This window comes from Crinia signifera, chromosome 4, assembly GCF_055691185.1.
Source record: "Crinia signifera chromosome 4, ASM5569118v1, whole genome shotgun sequence".
Taxonomy (NCBI): Eukaryota; Metazoa; Chordata; class Amphibia; order Anura; family Myobatrachidae; genus Crinia; species Crinia signifera.
In genome coordinates this window covers 45,941,291-45,957,967 of record NC_139220.1, presented here as the reverse complement: position 1 = coordinate 45,957,967, position 16,677 = coordinate 45,941,291, and the positions used below count along the sequence as shown (strand labels likewise).

At 42.9% G+C, this 16,677-nt stretch overlaps 1 protein-coding gene across 4 annotated transcripts in view; it reads right to left on the bottom strand.

The window, feature by feature from the left end:
- EBF1 (EBF transcription factor 1) overlaps positions 1 to 16,677 on the bottom strand; it is a 310,040-nt gene that overhangs the window by 19,126 nt on the left and 274,237 nt on the right. For all 4 annotated transcript variants that reach the window (XM_083181698.1, XM_083181700.1, XM_083181701.1 and 1 more), the window contains exon 11: positions 9,840 to 9,928. In XM_083181698.1, coding sequence (XP_083037824.1) covers positions 9,840 to 9,928 — 89 coding nt within the window. The remainder of the gene's footprint in view (positions 1 to 9,839; positions 9,929 to 16,677) is intronic.

Sequence of the window (16,677 nt, the reverse complement as noted above, 5' to 3'; positions counted from 1 at the left end):
TGAGCACCTGTAACACTTCTTCTGTTGCAAAAAAGGCAATGAAAATAAATGTAAAGTAGATATTTGTGCTGCCAGAATGACTATAGCACAGTTATAATAAATGATGAAGTATATTAGGATCTTATTAGTTGATAAATTCTACAATTAGGTATTAGGAACTTTGGATAGAAGAAAGTCTTATACAATAGCAAAGACTCTTTGTTTTAACAGGTTGGATATAAAATGCTGGCAGTCGTGGTTAGATCGTCAGCATGCTAAAGAATCCCTGTGAGTATTCTAGCTCTAACCCGCCCTCCCGCTGCCTAAAGGTCCCCATTCACTAGGACGAGGTATCGCATGCAATACCCCGCCAACTCACCTGGCAGCTACCAGGATGTAGGAATGAATATGCTACATTGTGGGGGTTATTCTGGTTCACTCGCAAAGGCACAATCACTCCCTAATGGACAAAACCATGTGCATTGCAGGGGGAAGATGTAACATGTCCAGAGAGAATTAGATTTGGGTGGGGTTTGCACTTCAAACTGATATCTATATTGCAGAGTAAAAATAAAGCAGCCAGTATTTACCCTGCACAGAAACAAAAGAACCCACCCAAATCTAACTCTCTCTGCACATTACATCTGCCTCTGCACATTACATCTGCCCCACCTGCAGTGCGTATAGTTTTGTCCATTAGAGTGTGATTGTGCCTTTGCGAGTGAACCAGATTAACCCCCTGTATTCTGTCCTTTTAGGGCTACAGGCTGCGACAAATATCCACGGCAGCCCGTCTGATCTACAACTGCGATGAGAGGTGCACGGCAACACGCCTCACATCACAAACGCAGGAAAATAACATGCGATGTGTCACTTTTAATGCGACCCGTCGTAGCAATGCGTCGGAACCGGGTAAAAAGTGGCCATATTGTACTGGTGGATAGCCGCCTTAACCCTAACCTTCCCTTTAGTGCCCAGCAACTAACCATAACCATAATACTTTGGGATATGTTGGCATTGTAACCACCAGGATTCCACTGTTGAGAACGTGAACTTTGGGATCCTGACCACCGGTATCCAGACTACATCGTGCTTTAACAAGGCGTTTTCGCCTTTCCAAAATGTCAGGAAGATGCAAAGGATGCCGATTTTTTGCTCTAAGAAATCTAATTTTGGGAACTCTGCAATGGGGCATACTAACTTTTTGTGGGACGCCCATTGGGGGAGGTCCTACGGGCAACTACAGGGGTCCTGACATCACAATAGTTATTATATCCCCCAAGCCAAGAAATGTGGGAGGTGGGGCCACAACAATGCGAGACAGAAAATCATGTCATGGCTTTCTAGTTATCATTTTATAGCATGTACTAGATAAATGATAGCTACAGTAACATCTGGTTGCTATGGGAAACAGCTCTTGTCTTCTTTAGAAGGATTTATATATCCCCAAAGGGAGATACATGTTCAACACTCTATGCTAAAGATTCCTAAGAAACCCAATAAAACTGATTTCACGAGAACAAGCCCGATGCTTTGAGATGAATGATTTTTCCCTGTGATACTATCAAGTTCCGATTTCTGTCCTATTCCCCGAGCTGCTCCCTTCTATCCCTGCTGCTCAATTACTGTCCCGCCTGCAATAATAGACTTGTAAGAGCTGTTCCTTCGATCGGCTGGCCTATGCACAGCTGCCTGGGACAGATGACTTTACAATGATGGATCACACGGCATAACCACGGTGCTGAGCTCCCAGCCCCAGGGAGAGACACTAATGAGCCAAAGCTCAGCTTCTAGCCAAGGAAGGGGATCAGCAGCTAAACTGAGCCCCTGAGGTGTTTGTCTCCAAAGACTCCTTCACAACATGAGCAGGTGGAAACGCAGCGACGTCCCTCAATCAGTTATCTTATGTAAAACTGTCTGTCCAATAAGTGCGGGACTTGCCGGCTAATGGCCTTTTCAAAGGAAGGCTATGCAGCGTTCTCCGGTCTATCTGCCTTATACCGCAGAAGCATCCATGGGAGACAAGAAAAAGATGGTATCGCTCATAACAAGTAAACATTAGCTTTCAGTTTCTGGATTGTAATGTCACAGATGACATTGGTTACTATGGGCAACACCACCTCTTGTCATTCACCGTGCCATCACTTCCCAATATCTGAAGCAGATATGGTACCCTGCATAAGGGCGGCATTATCACACATGTGCAATAAGTGCAGTATTGGAAGTAACTGATAAATACTTCCGGCTTGATCACAAATGAAGGCAATGTGGCTGTAATTGCTCTTGCATTGCGTGCGTGAGGCTAAATGCTTATACTGAAGCATACACATTGGCGTACGCATCTGTGCGAGCGATCTGCCCAGCCCATGTCTGTACGCTTGGTCTCAGAGTTGACATCAATATTGGTGCGCTCTGGCCTCAACCTTAAAACAGGTGCAGGTGATCAGTCTGGGACCTGGCGTACTTACACTTCGGGACAACTCAGCATTGCCCACAATTCTGCCTGCACACCCCCTCTGATTTGTGCTCCGGTGAGAACGCCCTGCTGCCATCCCTTCAGTCAACAAGTCCTGGCCGTTTCCATGAACTGGAAAACATCAGTCAACTCTGCCACTGGGGGAGATGTATAAAGCCTGGAGAAGAGATGATCTGGAGATAAAGTGAAAGCAGATAACGCACCAACCAATCAACTGTGTTTGATAATGACAGTTGGAAGTTGATTGGTTGGTGCTTCATCTCCATTTACTTTATCTCCAGTTTATCTCTTCTCCAGGCTTTAATACATCTGCCCCATGGTGTCATATGCAGCTGCACCTTTATGCCTATGACACTACAGAGTCCACCGCTGGTGTATGTCTGGCCGTCCCAATATGCCAGGAGTGGGACGCCCATTGTAAGAGTCCGTACATATAGTAATACTGATTGTTGCATCCTTAAACTCCACCATCGGTTGCAACATCTAAACTTACACCAGCCCTGCACAAGGTGCAATTTTCCTTCCATCTATGGCCTCCTAGGTTAGCAGTCGAGCATCTGTGTATGCAACTGCTTTCACCGACATGCCTTTGACACTACCATAAGACCCCCATAATACAGACTGTCTCCATGCATGCGCTAAGATACCTCCCCATCACCGCTTACAACATTTTCACTATACTCTCTGCATACGCACCTGATAATATCACAATATCTCTGCATAAACACAATGGCTGCGACTTAAGGGACATACACAAGTTGAGATGTGCTAACCTTTTGTGCTAAGCGATCCAGCCATTTCCCTTTAACTTCCCGGCATCTAGATTGCCCTATACACACATTGTGACGTGTGCTAAGCTACAGTATCTGTGCTAATTAGTGCTTTGTATGCAATTGCTAGGCATTCTAATTAGATCTTGCCTGCATGCGCTAAAGATCTGAGCTGGTGATGGCTAAATGCGGTGGGACCATGCATTGGCGTTGCTAACTTGCTATGTTGTGTACACATGGACTGATTTGTGCTTCATTTCGCAGGGGCAGATTTATTAAGCTTGGAGAAGAGATAAACTGGAGATAACGCAGAGAAAAGGTAAAAGGAGATAAAGCACAGCCAATCAGCTGTGTTTGAAAAAGACAGTTGGGAGTTGATTGGCTGGCGCGTTATCTCCTTTTACCTTTTCTCCGCGTTATCTCCAGTTTATCTCTTCTCCAAGCTTAATAAATCTGCCCCTAAGCGATCTAGACAGTGTGTATGCCTCATTAGATGCATGCAAATAATTGCTCCACTACCTCAACAATGGCGGCATGTACACCACAGCTTTATTACACTGTTCGGTCCACACTATATATAATAAAATGACTGAACATCTTAAAGTGCGTTTCCCAGGTCTGGCATCTGCTCATTCCGTGAGCTGGGCACACTAATTTCTGGCAAGCAGGGGGGAAACACGGCAGCAACTAAATGGCTGATTTACTAAATTGCAACGAGTTGAGCCCTCAACTAGGCGGCTGGCTCTCTCTCTATGGTGAGTATAAATTGTTCTGTGTTTAAATATTCAGCATGAGGCTAATGTGAGCTGATGAACTGAGACTGCAAACATTCCCTTTCAATTGAGACAGAGAGACAGAGCTGTAGCGGATCATGAGGGCTGGGGAGGTGAAAATGATTTATATTTAAGGATCTTGCTGACGACTCCCATTATTGTAAGGTGTCTCTTAATTGGCTTGGTGCTTGAATCAGTAATTCACCAGTGCGCTGAGGAAACAGACAGGAGGAAACTGAGGCTTGTGCATCTTCTGATGTTCTCGCAGCTCCTACAGAAGTATTTGCTGTCTTTTATTATTATACCAAATGATTTGATCTATTATTCCATTCTTGTTGGGCATTATGTTGATTGTTCATACATTTAAAAAAGGAAAAAAACATTTTTCTTTTTGAAATGATACCTTGTATGTTGTAGAACTACTGTATATCTCTGGTGATTAATGAGGGAACACTTTGAATATTCTTAATTCAAAGGTTCTTTATGGATTTGCATAGCTGGGACCTGATAAGGTGTAACACTTCTCTGTAGCCTGCAGGGGTCAGGATTGCTAATTCTCCCCACTTGGATGAGTAGCGTCTTCAAACTTCTTATCGGAATGTGACGGGAAAGTGAATAAAACTGTCCATACAGATGCAGGTTTGTCTGCCCTCAACCTGATCTGTGCAGCTGATGGCCAATTTAGCCACACACACTGGGGGCTGTTCTGGTTGATTCGCTTGGATGCATATTTGCAAGTCAACCTAACCCTGCCTTGGGAACGGTGGTACACGGGCCCACCATTCGCAAGGAGCGTTCCTTCACACTGGCTGCAAATAGATGTTTTACATACTCATCCATTCGCAGCCTGCAGGGGAATGCCAACATCATTCGATGGTCGGCAACCATCGAATGATGCGGAATGTGCACGCAGTTCTAAGGTTGCTCCGAGGCACCCTTACATATGCCAGCACTTTCAGAAGGAAGTGGGTGGGCAGCTGACATGAAGTGATGTCAGCTGCCCGCCCCTGGCGCCCATGTCACGGCCTCATTAGCATGAGAAAGCCCAGCGTTCTGATGGGAACGCCCATAAAACGCTGGGCGTTCACATATGCTAAGGGGGCTACCCTACTCCCCCCGCCCCACCCCGCCCACTGTCCTGGGAGCATGCACCCAGCAATCCCACTATTCGCAGTGGGTGCACGCACCCTGCATATGCACATGTGCAGTAACAAAACAGTATCCCTGCGAACGAATGGCCTTCGCGAACGGACCTGAATAAGGTCCATTGGGGCAGATGTATTAAGCCTGGTGAAGAGATAAACTGGAGATAAAGTGGAAGGAGATAACGCACCAGCCAATCAGAGCCCAACTGTCATATTTTAAATACAGCTGATTGGCTGGTGCGTTAACTCTTCTAAGTTACCTCCACTTTATCTCCAGTTTATCTCTTCTCCAGGCTTAATACATCTGCCCCATTGTGTGCAAATTGTGGCGATATGGAAGTTCAATACTTTGGCTTAATCTTATAGCCATGGTAGGTGACTGCAATGGGCCTGAGTGGAACCCACAAGTGTGGAGTGTGGTGGACGCCGGCCTCCATGCTGAGTGACGGGCTTATGCACGAAGCACCCCGCAATGCTGTGTGCTGAGCGATCGCGCTGAGCGAGGTTTTGCTTATTGCTAATAGGCGATAGCGACGCACCGGACCGAGCATCACCCTCGCTGCAGGGCATGCACACGGAGCGATCCGTGCTCCATTTCTCAGCAATCTAGTCAGATCGCTGAGAAATGGGTCTGCAATCACCAGTGTGTGCCCCTTTAGATTGTATGACTGTCTCAATATAATAAATAGCAGTGACAATTACCGGTGGACAAGTTAAAAGACAACTGGAAGTCACTTCAATAGTTTACTGCTATAAACTTCAACTCATTCCCTCACAGTAGGGAAGTAATTTCCCTTTGTATTGTATGTTTGTTCTACAGCTGTTTCATCTACACCAGAGCTGTGCAGTTACTTGCCAAATTCAGTGAAAGGTATAGAAAGTGTAAGGAAATTCTCATGGGAAGGTCGACAGTAAAAAGGTTGACATGATTTTTTTTGTCCTGAATGTTGACATAGTCTGAGTGTACCATGTCTGCTCGCCATACTTTCATGCACGGTGCCTCGCTGCGCTCTGAACCCTATTATCTTCTGCCACCACGCCCTAGTGGATGGTAGGGCATGAATTACCGCCTGTCGGCACATGTTGGCTCAAAAACATGAAAAACTCATGGCGCCCTTTTGACTGTCAACCATGTCGACCTGATGCTTGGGTCGACCTTCCAACCCCGCCGACCTTAGACACGTTTGACTGATTTCATGGCTCGACATAAGCCATGTCGACCTTCAGTGGTTGAACCAATGAATGTCAACCTTAATAGGGTCAACCCATGCAACTGTGATGTATCCAATCAAATTCTAGCTGACATTTGTCTGATGCAATATAAAAAAAAGAAAGCAGACATCTAACTGGTTGCTGAGGGTGACAGCACACAGGCCCTACTAAATAGACACTTTTGTGTTGTCATTATTTCGTGTCTGATTACACGAGCAGCGGATGATTTACCGCAATTGACAAAAGAAGCTGATGGCCATCCTGCTTTAAAATAAGGAGTTAAGGCAGGATATTGAGAGAGAAATGCCAACGTCTTCTTTTTATTGATGTTGTGTTGCCATAACAACCTAAATATGGCAGATGACACAAACAGAGATGCTCATCTGGCAGTTCCACCGAGCAGAGTTCACATCCCAGGCTTCCATATGGACGCTGAGTGTATGGTAATGAGCGGACCATATGGCGAGGGAAATAAATTCTAAACAATTGTGCTGTTACTGCACCAGTGAGCCGATGGGACAGAATCTCAGCAAGAATTCGCTCCACCGGAGGCCTGCTCCCGTGTGTCTGCATGTAATCACACATGTATGTAGGAGCACGCCCCAGTGCACAATGCAGACCGGGCTCTCCTACACGCGCGGTTCCCAGATTGGACAGAGATGCATAAACTGCCTCTGCATAAATACACATAAAAATCAGAGAACAAGGGTGTTAGGCCAGCCATAGCATCGGGGAATCCAGGCACACACATAAACAACCACCACAACAGTTATTAATTAAAGAATAAGCAGAGTATTGCTTTGTGCTTTGAAGACCCTGACACAGCATAAATATGACGAGATTCAGGCTAATGGACGATTATGACTATGTTATTTCTATCCTATTTCTATACTATTTTGACTATGCGATTTTGACTATCTTGCTATTTGGCTCTAGGCCAAAGACATTCTAAACATAGCAAAATCAGACTTTTCTATGGGTATCACAAGCCACCTAAAATCTATCTATCTATCTATCTATCTATCTATCTATCTATCTATCTATCTATCTATCTATCTATCCTATTTGGACTATGGGGGTTATTCTGGTTCACTCCTTCTGGCAAATTCCTTCTTAAATGGACAATACCATGTGCACTGCAGGTGGGGCAGATGTAAAATGTGCAGAGAGAATTAGATTTGGGTGAGTTATTTTGTTTCTGTGCAGGGATAATACTGACTGCTTTATTTTTACACTGCAATATAGATCTCACTTTCAAGTAAAACCCCACCCAAATCTAATTCTCTCTGCACAAGTAACATTTACCTGCAGTGCACATGGTTTTGTCCATTTGAGAAGGAATTTGCCAGAAGGATCAACAGACGATGAACATTTAGTAAGAAATATCATCAATTTGAACCTTTGAGAATATGATTGGATGGTATAGAAATGTTGGCAATTCAGGTGGAACACACTTATTGTGGCCACTATTAAGTATTGTAACTAGACTTTGAGATATGAAGGTAGGTTCAGCACAGACATATTTGGTGCTTCCTCTCCACAGACACCCAATCTAATTTTATTCAGATAAGCCAAGATGTCCAAGGTGAACCAATCAATAAGCGTTTCACAATCTATGGTTTGCACACTTGTTGGAATCTGGTCATATGGCAAAAAGCTATAAGGATCAGGATCTATTTTCATGCCTGGCCAATTGGAGCTCTTATTTACAAATCACAAATTTGTCAACACGATCAAATGTTCACTTTTACTCAGGAAACCATTATTATTATTAGGGGAATGTAGAATTTAAGCTACGGGGAGAGATTAAGCAATTTGGGACTATTTACATTGGAAAAGAGACATTTAAGGGGGGACATGCTCAACATGTACAAGTATATCAAGGGCCAATATAAGGAACTGTCACACACCCTCTTTTCTACTAGAAAGGAATCTAGGACACGAGGGCATGAGTATAGATTAGAAGAAAAAAAATTTCATTCAGCTAGTAGAAAGAATTTCTTTAAGGTCAGAACAGTCAAACTCTGGAACTCTCTTCCCAGAGAGGTGGTAACGGCTGGCTCATTAAATGCGTTCAAGGCAAAGTTGGACAAACATTTACTGGAGAAAAACATCCATGGGTACAAATAAGAAATATAATTTGTCTGTAAAATATCAGAACCTACCAAATCAGCAATGGATATCTATACCAGGTTGAACTAGATGGACGCAAGTCTTTTTTCAGCCTTACCTACTATGTAACTATGTAAACCAGATCTACTTACATCATTATGATATCATCACAATATTCAAGCAATATGGTAATGACCACTTATAAATGATCAGATGGTTTGATTACATAATTCACTGGTACAAAGCTCTTGACACATAACCATTACCTTTACAACCATTCATTGTATGATGACAATGATGAAAGTCCATAAAATATTGAAAGCCGCATATAAATGGGAAAATATTTATAATCACTTTTAATTACTGGACTAACTGAGCTTATTTCTGTTATATTCTTCTTATTTTTAGTGACTTTAGGCTATGCCCGTCTCCTCATACTCCAGACTAAGGGTACATTCATCCATATGCCTCGTCCTGTCATCCCAGGCTGCTAATATTCATTTTCTGCAGCCAATCAAAATCTTTGCATTCCAATCCTCTGCGATATAGCCAGCCACCCCCCGCCCCCCCCCCCCCCCCCCCAACTGCTGTAATGGCATGTAATTGTATTATGATGTATAATTCATAAACCACTCTCTAAAGACCATAATGCTTTCCATCACTCATGCACTCAGCCTGACCGAAGATTTGTTTTCCCAGTGTGCTAGGGGGTGGGGGCTGTAAGTGGGTGTGGGTACGGTGAATGGTGGGGGGGATGACAGGTACATAAGTGTTAGCAGTGAAGGGAATACACAGTATGCTAAGAGGGACGGGGCTGATTTGTGTATAAAGGAAAGAGTGTGAGATGTGTTTGGAAGAGGCGAGAGGTGAGCTCATGAAATTAGGTGCATTTGAGGAGCAGAGACGTATAAGAGATGTTGGCAGATGGAGAGGTGCAAGAACATGTAGCTGTGGTAGGATCCCTGAAATTCTACCTAATGGCAGCAGTGAATTGTAATAATACATATAACTTTCCTCTGCAATCTGGGCCAGCATTAGCTCCGCTGGCATCCAACAGAGAGTGACCCCCCCAGTACACATCCCCATCATTTACATAAACTGCTTTTCTCTTCCCAATTGTAAAACGAATGTGCTATTGCTATGCGAGTCACTGTTAATAAATAATCACATCTCTCCTCCAGTGACAGCTACATAGTGAAAAGCTGGGTTAAGGTTATTATACAGGTTACTTAATGATTCTGAAATACCGGCATGCGGTTCAGAGGGATCGGTTACGGACCATAGGATATGTGTGTTTCTCAATGCAATTCATTCTACAGTTAAATGTCCTTAAGGAAAACTCAAGTGGTAGAGGGACAGAAAATGACTATACCTTCGGTAGCCTCTCTGGGTCGCCCGGATGCCTGGGGATCACCTTCTGCAGTCTCTGGAAGCCATAGTCAATGGTTGGTTCGTTAAGAGCTGAAAGAGACACACACGGGAAAGGGTCATTTATCACTTAACTACAGAATAAAACAGCACACTGAGGGGGAAATTTACTAAGATGGGAGTTCTATTTCACATGGGATGTTGCTATGGCATCGGCGACTTGCAACATCGGGGCGGGACGGGGGCAGGTGGTGGCGGGGACAAGGACCGTCCATGGGAACGCCTCCCGATTCATTGGCGTCCCAATGAAAATGCTGAGCATTCCCATGGGTACGTGGGCAAGGACAGTCTGCCGGTGGCGGGTGGCTGACACCACATGACGTCAGCCTCCTGCACCGTCTTCGTCCCGGCACTCACAAATAAAAGTCAGTTCCCACTAGTCAGTTTATTTTTGCGATGGTAGCCGATGTAGGAATTTGGCGGCATGGGAGGGGGGAGGGGAGGGCTGGGGGGGCGGGCATTTGGTGGAGTGGTGTTACAGGCCCTCGCAGCTGACCGAGCTGACCAGAATCCCCCCCATAGTGCAGTTCAGCCCAATGTTTTTACTATCTACAGTAGATCTGGGGATGATGTTGGCATATTTTTGTATTTTTTCCACATTGGTCATTCTGTGGAGCTAAAAAGCCATGATCACCATACTTCATTTTCCAATAGACCCTCCAAATACACACTTTATTTTACTTACGCTGAAAGAGTTGGCTGCAAGACACTGTCCAAAATGTCCTCAAGGAGTGAGGTGTGCAAGGCACAATTATTATTTATGTTATAGAAAAAAACGCAAGCAATATTGGGCGCAACCTATACAATTGTCAGGCCTGTCACCTTGTATTGGCTGATCAACTGACAATTAAACAGGTTTGTATAAATAATACAGCAGTGTCGCAGGTGCATCAGCGAATAAATTGCTCCAGTAACAGTTACTGTAGGTCGGGAGGTGAGCGCAGCCAACCTCACAAACCAGTAGAAGTACCTAGCGATGGAACTATTTCTGTACATGTCACAGGGGTCAAGCTGGGTGCACACTATTCTGCACTGCAGGTGGAGCAGATTTAAAATGTGCACAGAGATTTACATGTGAAATGCTGAAAGCAGACAGTATTCACCCTAAGCTCTAGGAGAAGATGGACAGCAGCTTTTTCTCAATGAATTTATGGGACGTCCACTGCTCACGCGAAATCATTGACAAGAGTGTAATATCTCATAGGTCCAATTTATAGTGCAATATTAAAACAAGAAAAGTGAAAATAAAAATATACAGAACATAAATCCTCAATATAGGATGACTTCTATGCATGGACTTTAAAACAATGGGGGTAATTCAGACCTGATTGCACAGCTGGGGATTTGCAGGCTGGGCGATTATTGATAGGCTGTGCATGCATACAGATTGTAGTGCGCTTGCACAAGAACATCCTGCGATAACATCCTGATACTTTTTTTAATTGCTTGCCGGTGGCAAGTTGATTGACGGGAAGGCTGCGTTTGTGGGTGGAAACCGGACGTTTTCTAGACTTTGAGGCTAAATTTGACTACGTACGCCTGCGTAGAGATCACATCGCATCACATGCAATTGCATGCGATGCGATGGTACTTGTTAAATTCCACGGCACCCCTGGCCATGGATCGTATTGCATGCAAATTGCACGCAATGCAATGCGATTTAGCACACCCCCCCACTATCCACGTCAACCCGAAGCGTGGCGAGTGCAGCAAGCCCCGCAACGGGATGCGGAACACGTCCTCCCAACCTTTTCATACCGCCGCTATCCACGTCGGCGTGCACCGCGCAATGGGGGAAATTTATTAAGATGGGAGTTGTATTTCAAATGGGATGATGCTATGGGCAACCAATCAGAATCTACATAGCACCTTCTAAAAAAGATGCAAGGCCCTACCCTCTGCATATAGGCCACGCCCCTTACCCGATAAGCCACAAAATCACTTCTTTATTATAAGAATATCCAATATTTAGAATGAGAAGTAACAGACAATGGTCTTATCTTATTCTTTGTTCAGAGAGGATACTGTTTCTTCAGGACAATGGGGTTTATTCTAGTTCATTCTTTCTGACAAAATCCTTCTTAGATGGACAAAACCATGTGCACTGCAGGGGGGGCAGATGTAACATGTGCAGAGAGAATTAGATTTGGGTGAGTTATTTTGTTTCTGTGCAGGGAAAATACTGACTGCATGATTTTACACTGCAATATAGATCTCACTTTGAAGAAAAACCCCACCCAAATCTAATTCTCTCTGCACAAGTTACATCTGCCCCCCCCCCCCCCCCGCGGTGCACATGGTTTTGTCCATCTAAGAAGGATTTTGTCAGAAAGAATGGACTAGAATAACCCCCAATGTATGGAGCTTTGAACTTAAGAGTCCTTGCTGCCTCCATTGGTATGAAGAGGAATTCCTGCCGCTGACAGCTGATAAGAAGATATCATTTATCTCTTCTACATTTAAACATGATTCTGAGGATTGGCACTCACTATCTCTCTCCCTGAATGTGTCCATCTATTAAAAAATAAATAAAATACACAAGCACTTCAATGAATTCATTTCCCCCAGAACGTAAAAAAAAAAAAGATTATTAGAGAAATTGTGTGAAATTCTAATTGACCCCGCGGTAATGGAAGGCGTTGTAATATCTCACTGCCCCCTCTCCATAGACAGGCAGAGAATCCTCCGGATTTTTAAAAGGACATTTAAATTGAAAGAGACTGAGTGCATGAGCATAATTACACCAATAAAATCCTTTAACTTGTCAACTTGAAAATCTAAATGGCGATCAATCATTTCTGCGAAAGAAATAATCCTTAAAGACTCTTGATTGACAGCTCATACTTTTGTATGTAAAAAGGAAAAAAAGAAAAGAAAAAAAAAAGAGTTAAATAGAAAAAAAAATTCAAGAAAGCAAGAAAAAAAAAAAAGAGAACGTCTTTGGTAAAGTGGCCACAAATCCATTTACAGAATACAATACTTCAGATAGGTGAGTAAAAAGCCAATAATTACTTCTACGAATTCACAGCCATCAAGATAAGTACTAGGAACTTGGGCAAACTTTTTTTTTTTTTTAACACAAAATGTGTTTGAAACATGCACTACGGCATCACATCCAGCATAATTGAACTCTAATTGGTTGCAGGCTTAAAGTGGACCCACCACCCACACATTTTGAATGTAGTCTATAAATTGTCTGGAGCTGAGGCATGAGACACAACGTGCCTCGATGACGGTACTGATTCCTAATGAATTGGAGAGTTGAATACTGGTTCAGGCCATACAATCGATACTTTGACTGTGTATATGTGGCAGGTTCACATTGATGTGGAGTCAAGTAGGCTACAGTAGGTCTAGTTTTAGCTGGAGAAATCATGCCAGTTTTCTCTTTGCTGGGACAGGTGGTTTCCACCAGGCCTGTCATGGTGGACATATAAATATGGTGATCATACTTATGTAAAACCCGGTGAAAGATTACAAAACGTCTGCACATATTTCACGATTCTTAAGGACACCATCATTTAACCCACAATACAACAGTGACTAAAAAATCTTATTAAGGTATATTGGATTCAGGGCACCAAGATATTACTAGGGCAGGGAAGAATTAAGATTGCTCCTGATCCACCAAGTATGGACATCATATTCAACAAGTACACAATGACAATGCAGACCAGGCAACCTGATACCCAATATTGGGTGGATCTAAACCTTAAGGTTCATACACACTGGGCTATTTGCCCAGCGAGTTTGCAGACCGATAATGGGGAAAAAATCGCTAGGCTGAAAATCGCTCAGTGCATACACACTGAACGATTTTTGCCCATCCAAATGATTTTCCTGGGTGTGGATGACTTTCCATAGCAGGAAGCTATGAAAAGTCATCCAACCCATCTCTCTTCTGTTGGTAATACCAGCAAATGAGCTATGGTGGTCAGCGATGATGCAGGAGCAAGGATCAGTGCTCACCACTCATCGCTGGTCTGTACACACTGGGAGACTTTTAAGCTAAAAGCTCATACGACAAAACTGAGCTACTTTCAGCTCAAAATCACCCATCTCAGTGGTAAACTAAACGAATGCATGTACTTAATGAAAAATACATCATCAGGACTTTAGTAACAAACAAATATGCCTTTGAAGCCGGTTGTTGCAAGCAACAATATTTTACAGAATGAAGACAAATCTATGCCAAATTGCAATTTATATATCTGCATAAATATAAGCTAAAACACAATTGAATGACCCTTAAATGTAGTACTTGGCTAAACCTATAGAACTAGAAATCTGCCATGTAGGTGAAATATTCCAGAAGCCTGTTAGTCCACTGTGTGGTGCATTTATACATGGCGATTATTACTAAATTCTGTGCAGATGTTCAGCTACAGCCTATTGATCATGCCCCAAAGCCAAGATATTGTCAAAAATAGCCACCGCTGGGGGGCTCTCCTGCAACAGCTCGCTAGCTACCATATATACTGTATATAGGAAATGGAAATAGTCCTCTATTATTACAATATTTTGAAACGTAGATTTTTTTGTAACTTTTTTAAACATATAAACCCTTTAAGTGCCAATAATTCTGTGACAGATGTACAGAATATCTGCTAAAGATGCCAGCGGGGCTCACATTTGTTATATAAATTCAAATAAAAAGAATGTTCTGTAAAAAAAGATTATATTTCCTATATAAGGTAACATTACAGGTCAATATAATGAATAAACATGTTTGTTTGCCAATTTTCACAATTATTTTGATAAATTCACTTGGCACTCAAAGGGTTTATATTTTTTTTTATATGGAGAAATTGGGAGGTTAGGATCAGGTTCCATGGACACTGTGACTTAGCAATGCCGGCTGATAAATAAGCAGTAGGGACACTAGACTGGTTGACAATCCTACAATGCTATAAGTCACTGTTTTATGCAGCTTCAAGGTATCGGCAAGATATGTATCATCTTTTTTTTTTTTTTTCAAATACTACCAAATATAAATTAAAGTCTTTTAATTTGATAAATAGGTCCCTATGACATATAAATTAAGATAAATGAGTAAATATTTTTTTATCCCCGAAACGGCGATGGTTCTTCATTGCTCTCTAGACAACATGATCCGCTTCTTTTTTATTCCTCCTCCAAAACAGAAAATTGTATTCCAATTTTTTTATTTTTCATTGATTGCTGCCAAAGCCACTTTGGGGATTCAGGAAAAAAAAAAAACAATCGCATTTTGGAGCCATTATTGCTTTCAAAAACTATAGGAGCAATAACAAAAAATAAAACCAACAAGTAGATGATTATGTTGGCATTTGATAACTGAAAGATAACTGGTTAAAAAACAACAACACGTTTTTACTCCAAGACAATTTTAACAGAAAAAAAGAGTGCGGACCCCCCCTTTCCTGTTCCAGAAGAAAGTTCTGCGGCTAAGTTTCAGAACCCGCATGGAGTACACAGCACAGACATGTGAGCTGAATGCTCAGGAGAAGTAGAGGAGTCTTTGGAGAGATCAATAAACAATCATCTGGGACCTCTTTTGTGTCATAAAATGCGACAGCACAGCAATCTGTGTATGGGGAGTATATCTATCTGTTAATGTACTTGCCGAGCTGGGAATTGAGCGATAGTTTTCCACTTAAAGTGGGATTCGATTTTATCTATCGCTAGAACACCTCACATCTGTCTTACATGTATCTACAATATTTCATATCTCATCCATATATCTATCTATCTATAAAAAAAAAAATCTATGTACTATATCTCTGTCTGATTACCTGTTTGTCTATACATGTAATGTCTACCTCACGTCAATCTGATATCTGTACATGAATAGAATATCTACAGAATAACTTTGTCCCTACCACATGTACATGCGCACACAGTCATTTTAGGGTGTTTTTGGGGGGAGACAATTAGCCTACTAGTATATTTTTTGGAATGTGGGAGAAAACCAGAGTACCGTGAGGAAACCCACACTGGCACGGGGAGAATATACAAACACCACAGTTATGGCCATGGTGGGAATCGAACCCATGACCTCAGCGCTGTGAGGCAGTAATGCTAACCATTACACAGTACGTGCTGCCCCGATATAATGAAAGACTAATGCTGCTCCTCACCACTATGAGGGAAATTTGAGTGTTTTGTGCGCCGGTGGCCACTAGATGGCGCATGTTGCTTTATTTCACTACACAAAGCCACCATCAGTAACATTACTGTTCTGTTGTTCCATCACTTTGACGGGCTGGTAAAGATACACATTACGCCCGGTAGAGACCCTAATACACATTATGCCACTTAGAACCCCTTATACACATTATACCAAGTAGAGCCAGTAGCGCACACAGGGGGGGTTTCTGAGTACCCAGAAACCCCCCCAGGAGTCTAAGGATGCTAGGCTGAAAGCTGAGGGTCCCCTCTTTCCATGGGTATAAGAATTTTAAAAATCGGCCCTTGGGAACCGGAGATATCTGACTTCAAAACAGTGGTCCCCATCCAAGCCTATTAATTGCTCTTCCCAGTCAGATATTTCAGGTTCTGTCTGACCTAGAGTTTTTTTGAGGGTATATTCCAAAAGCTGGGACTCTCCTCCTTTGATGGACATTAGAAGCTTGTCTCTACTGTTCCCAGAACCAGAGATATCCACCTTCCAGCAGCTGGTTACTGCTCCAGCTCCACACACCTGGTATGTAGTTTTATATTCTCGTTGGCAGATTGCTCTGCCTACTGAACTCTCATCCCCTAGTCCCCAATACAGTTTGGTAGGTGGGATTCTCTAGTTT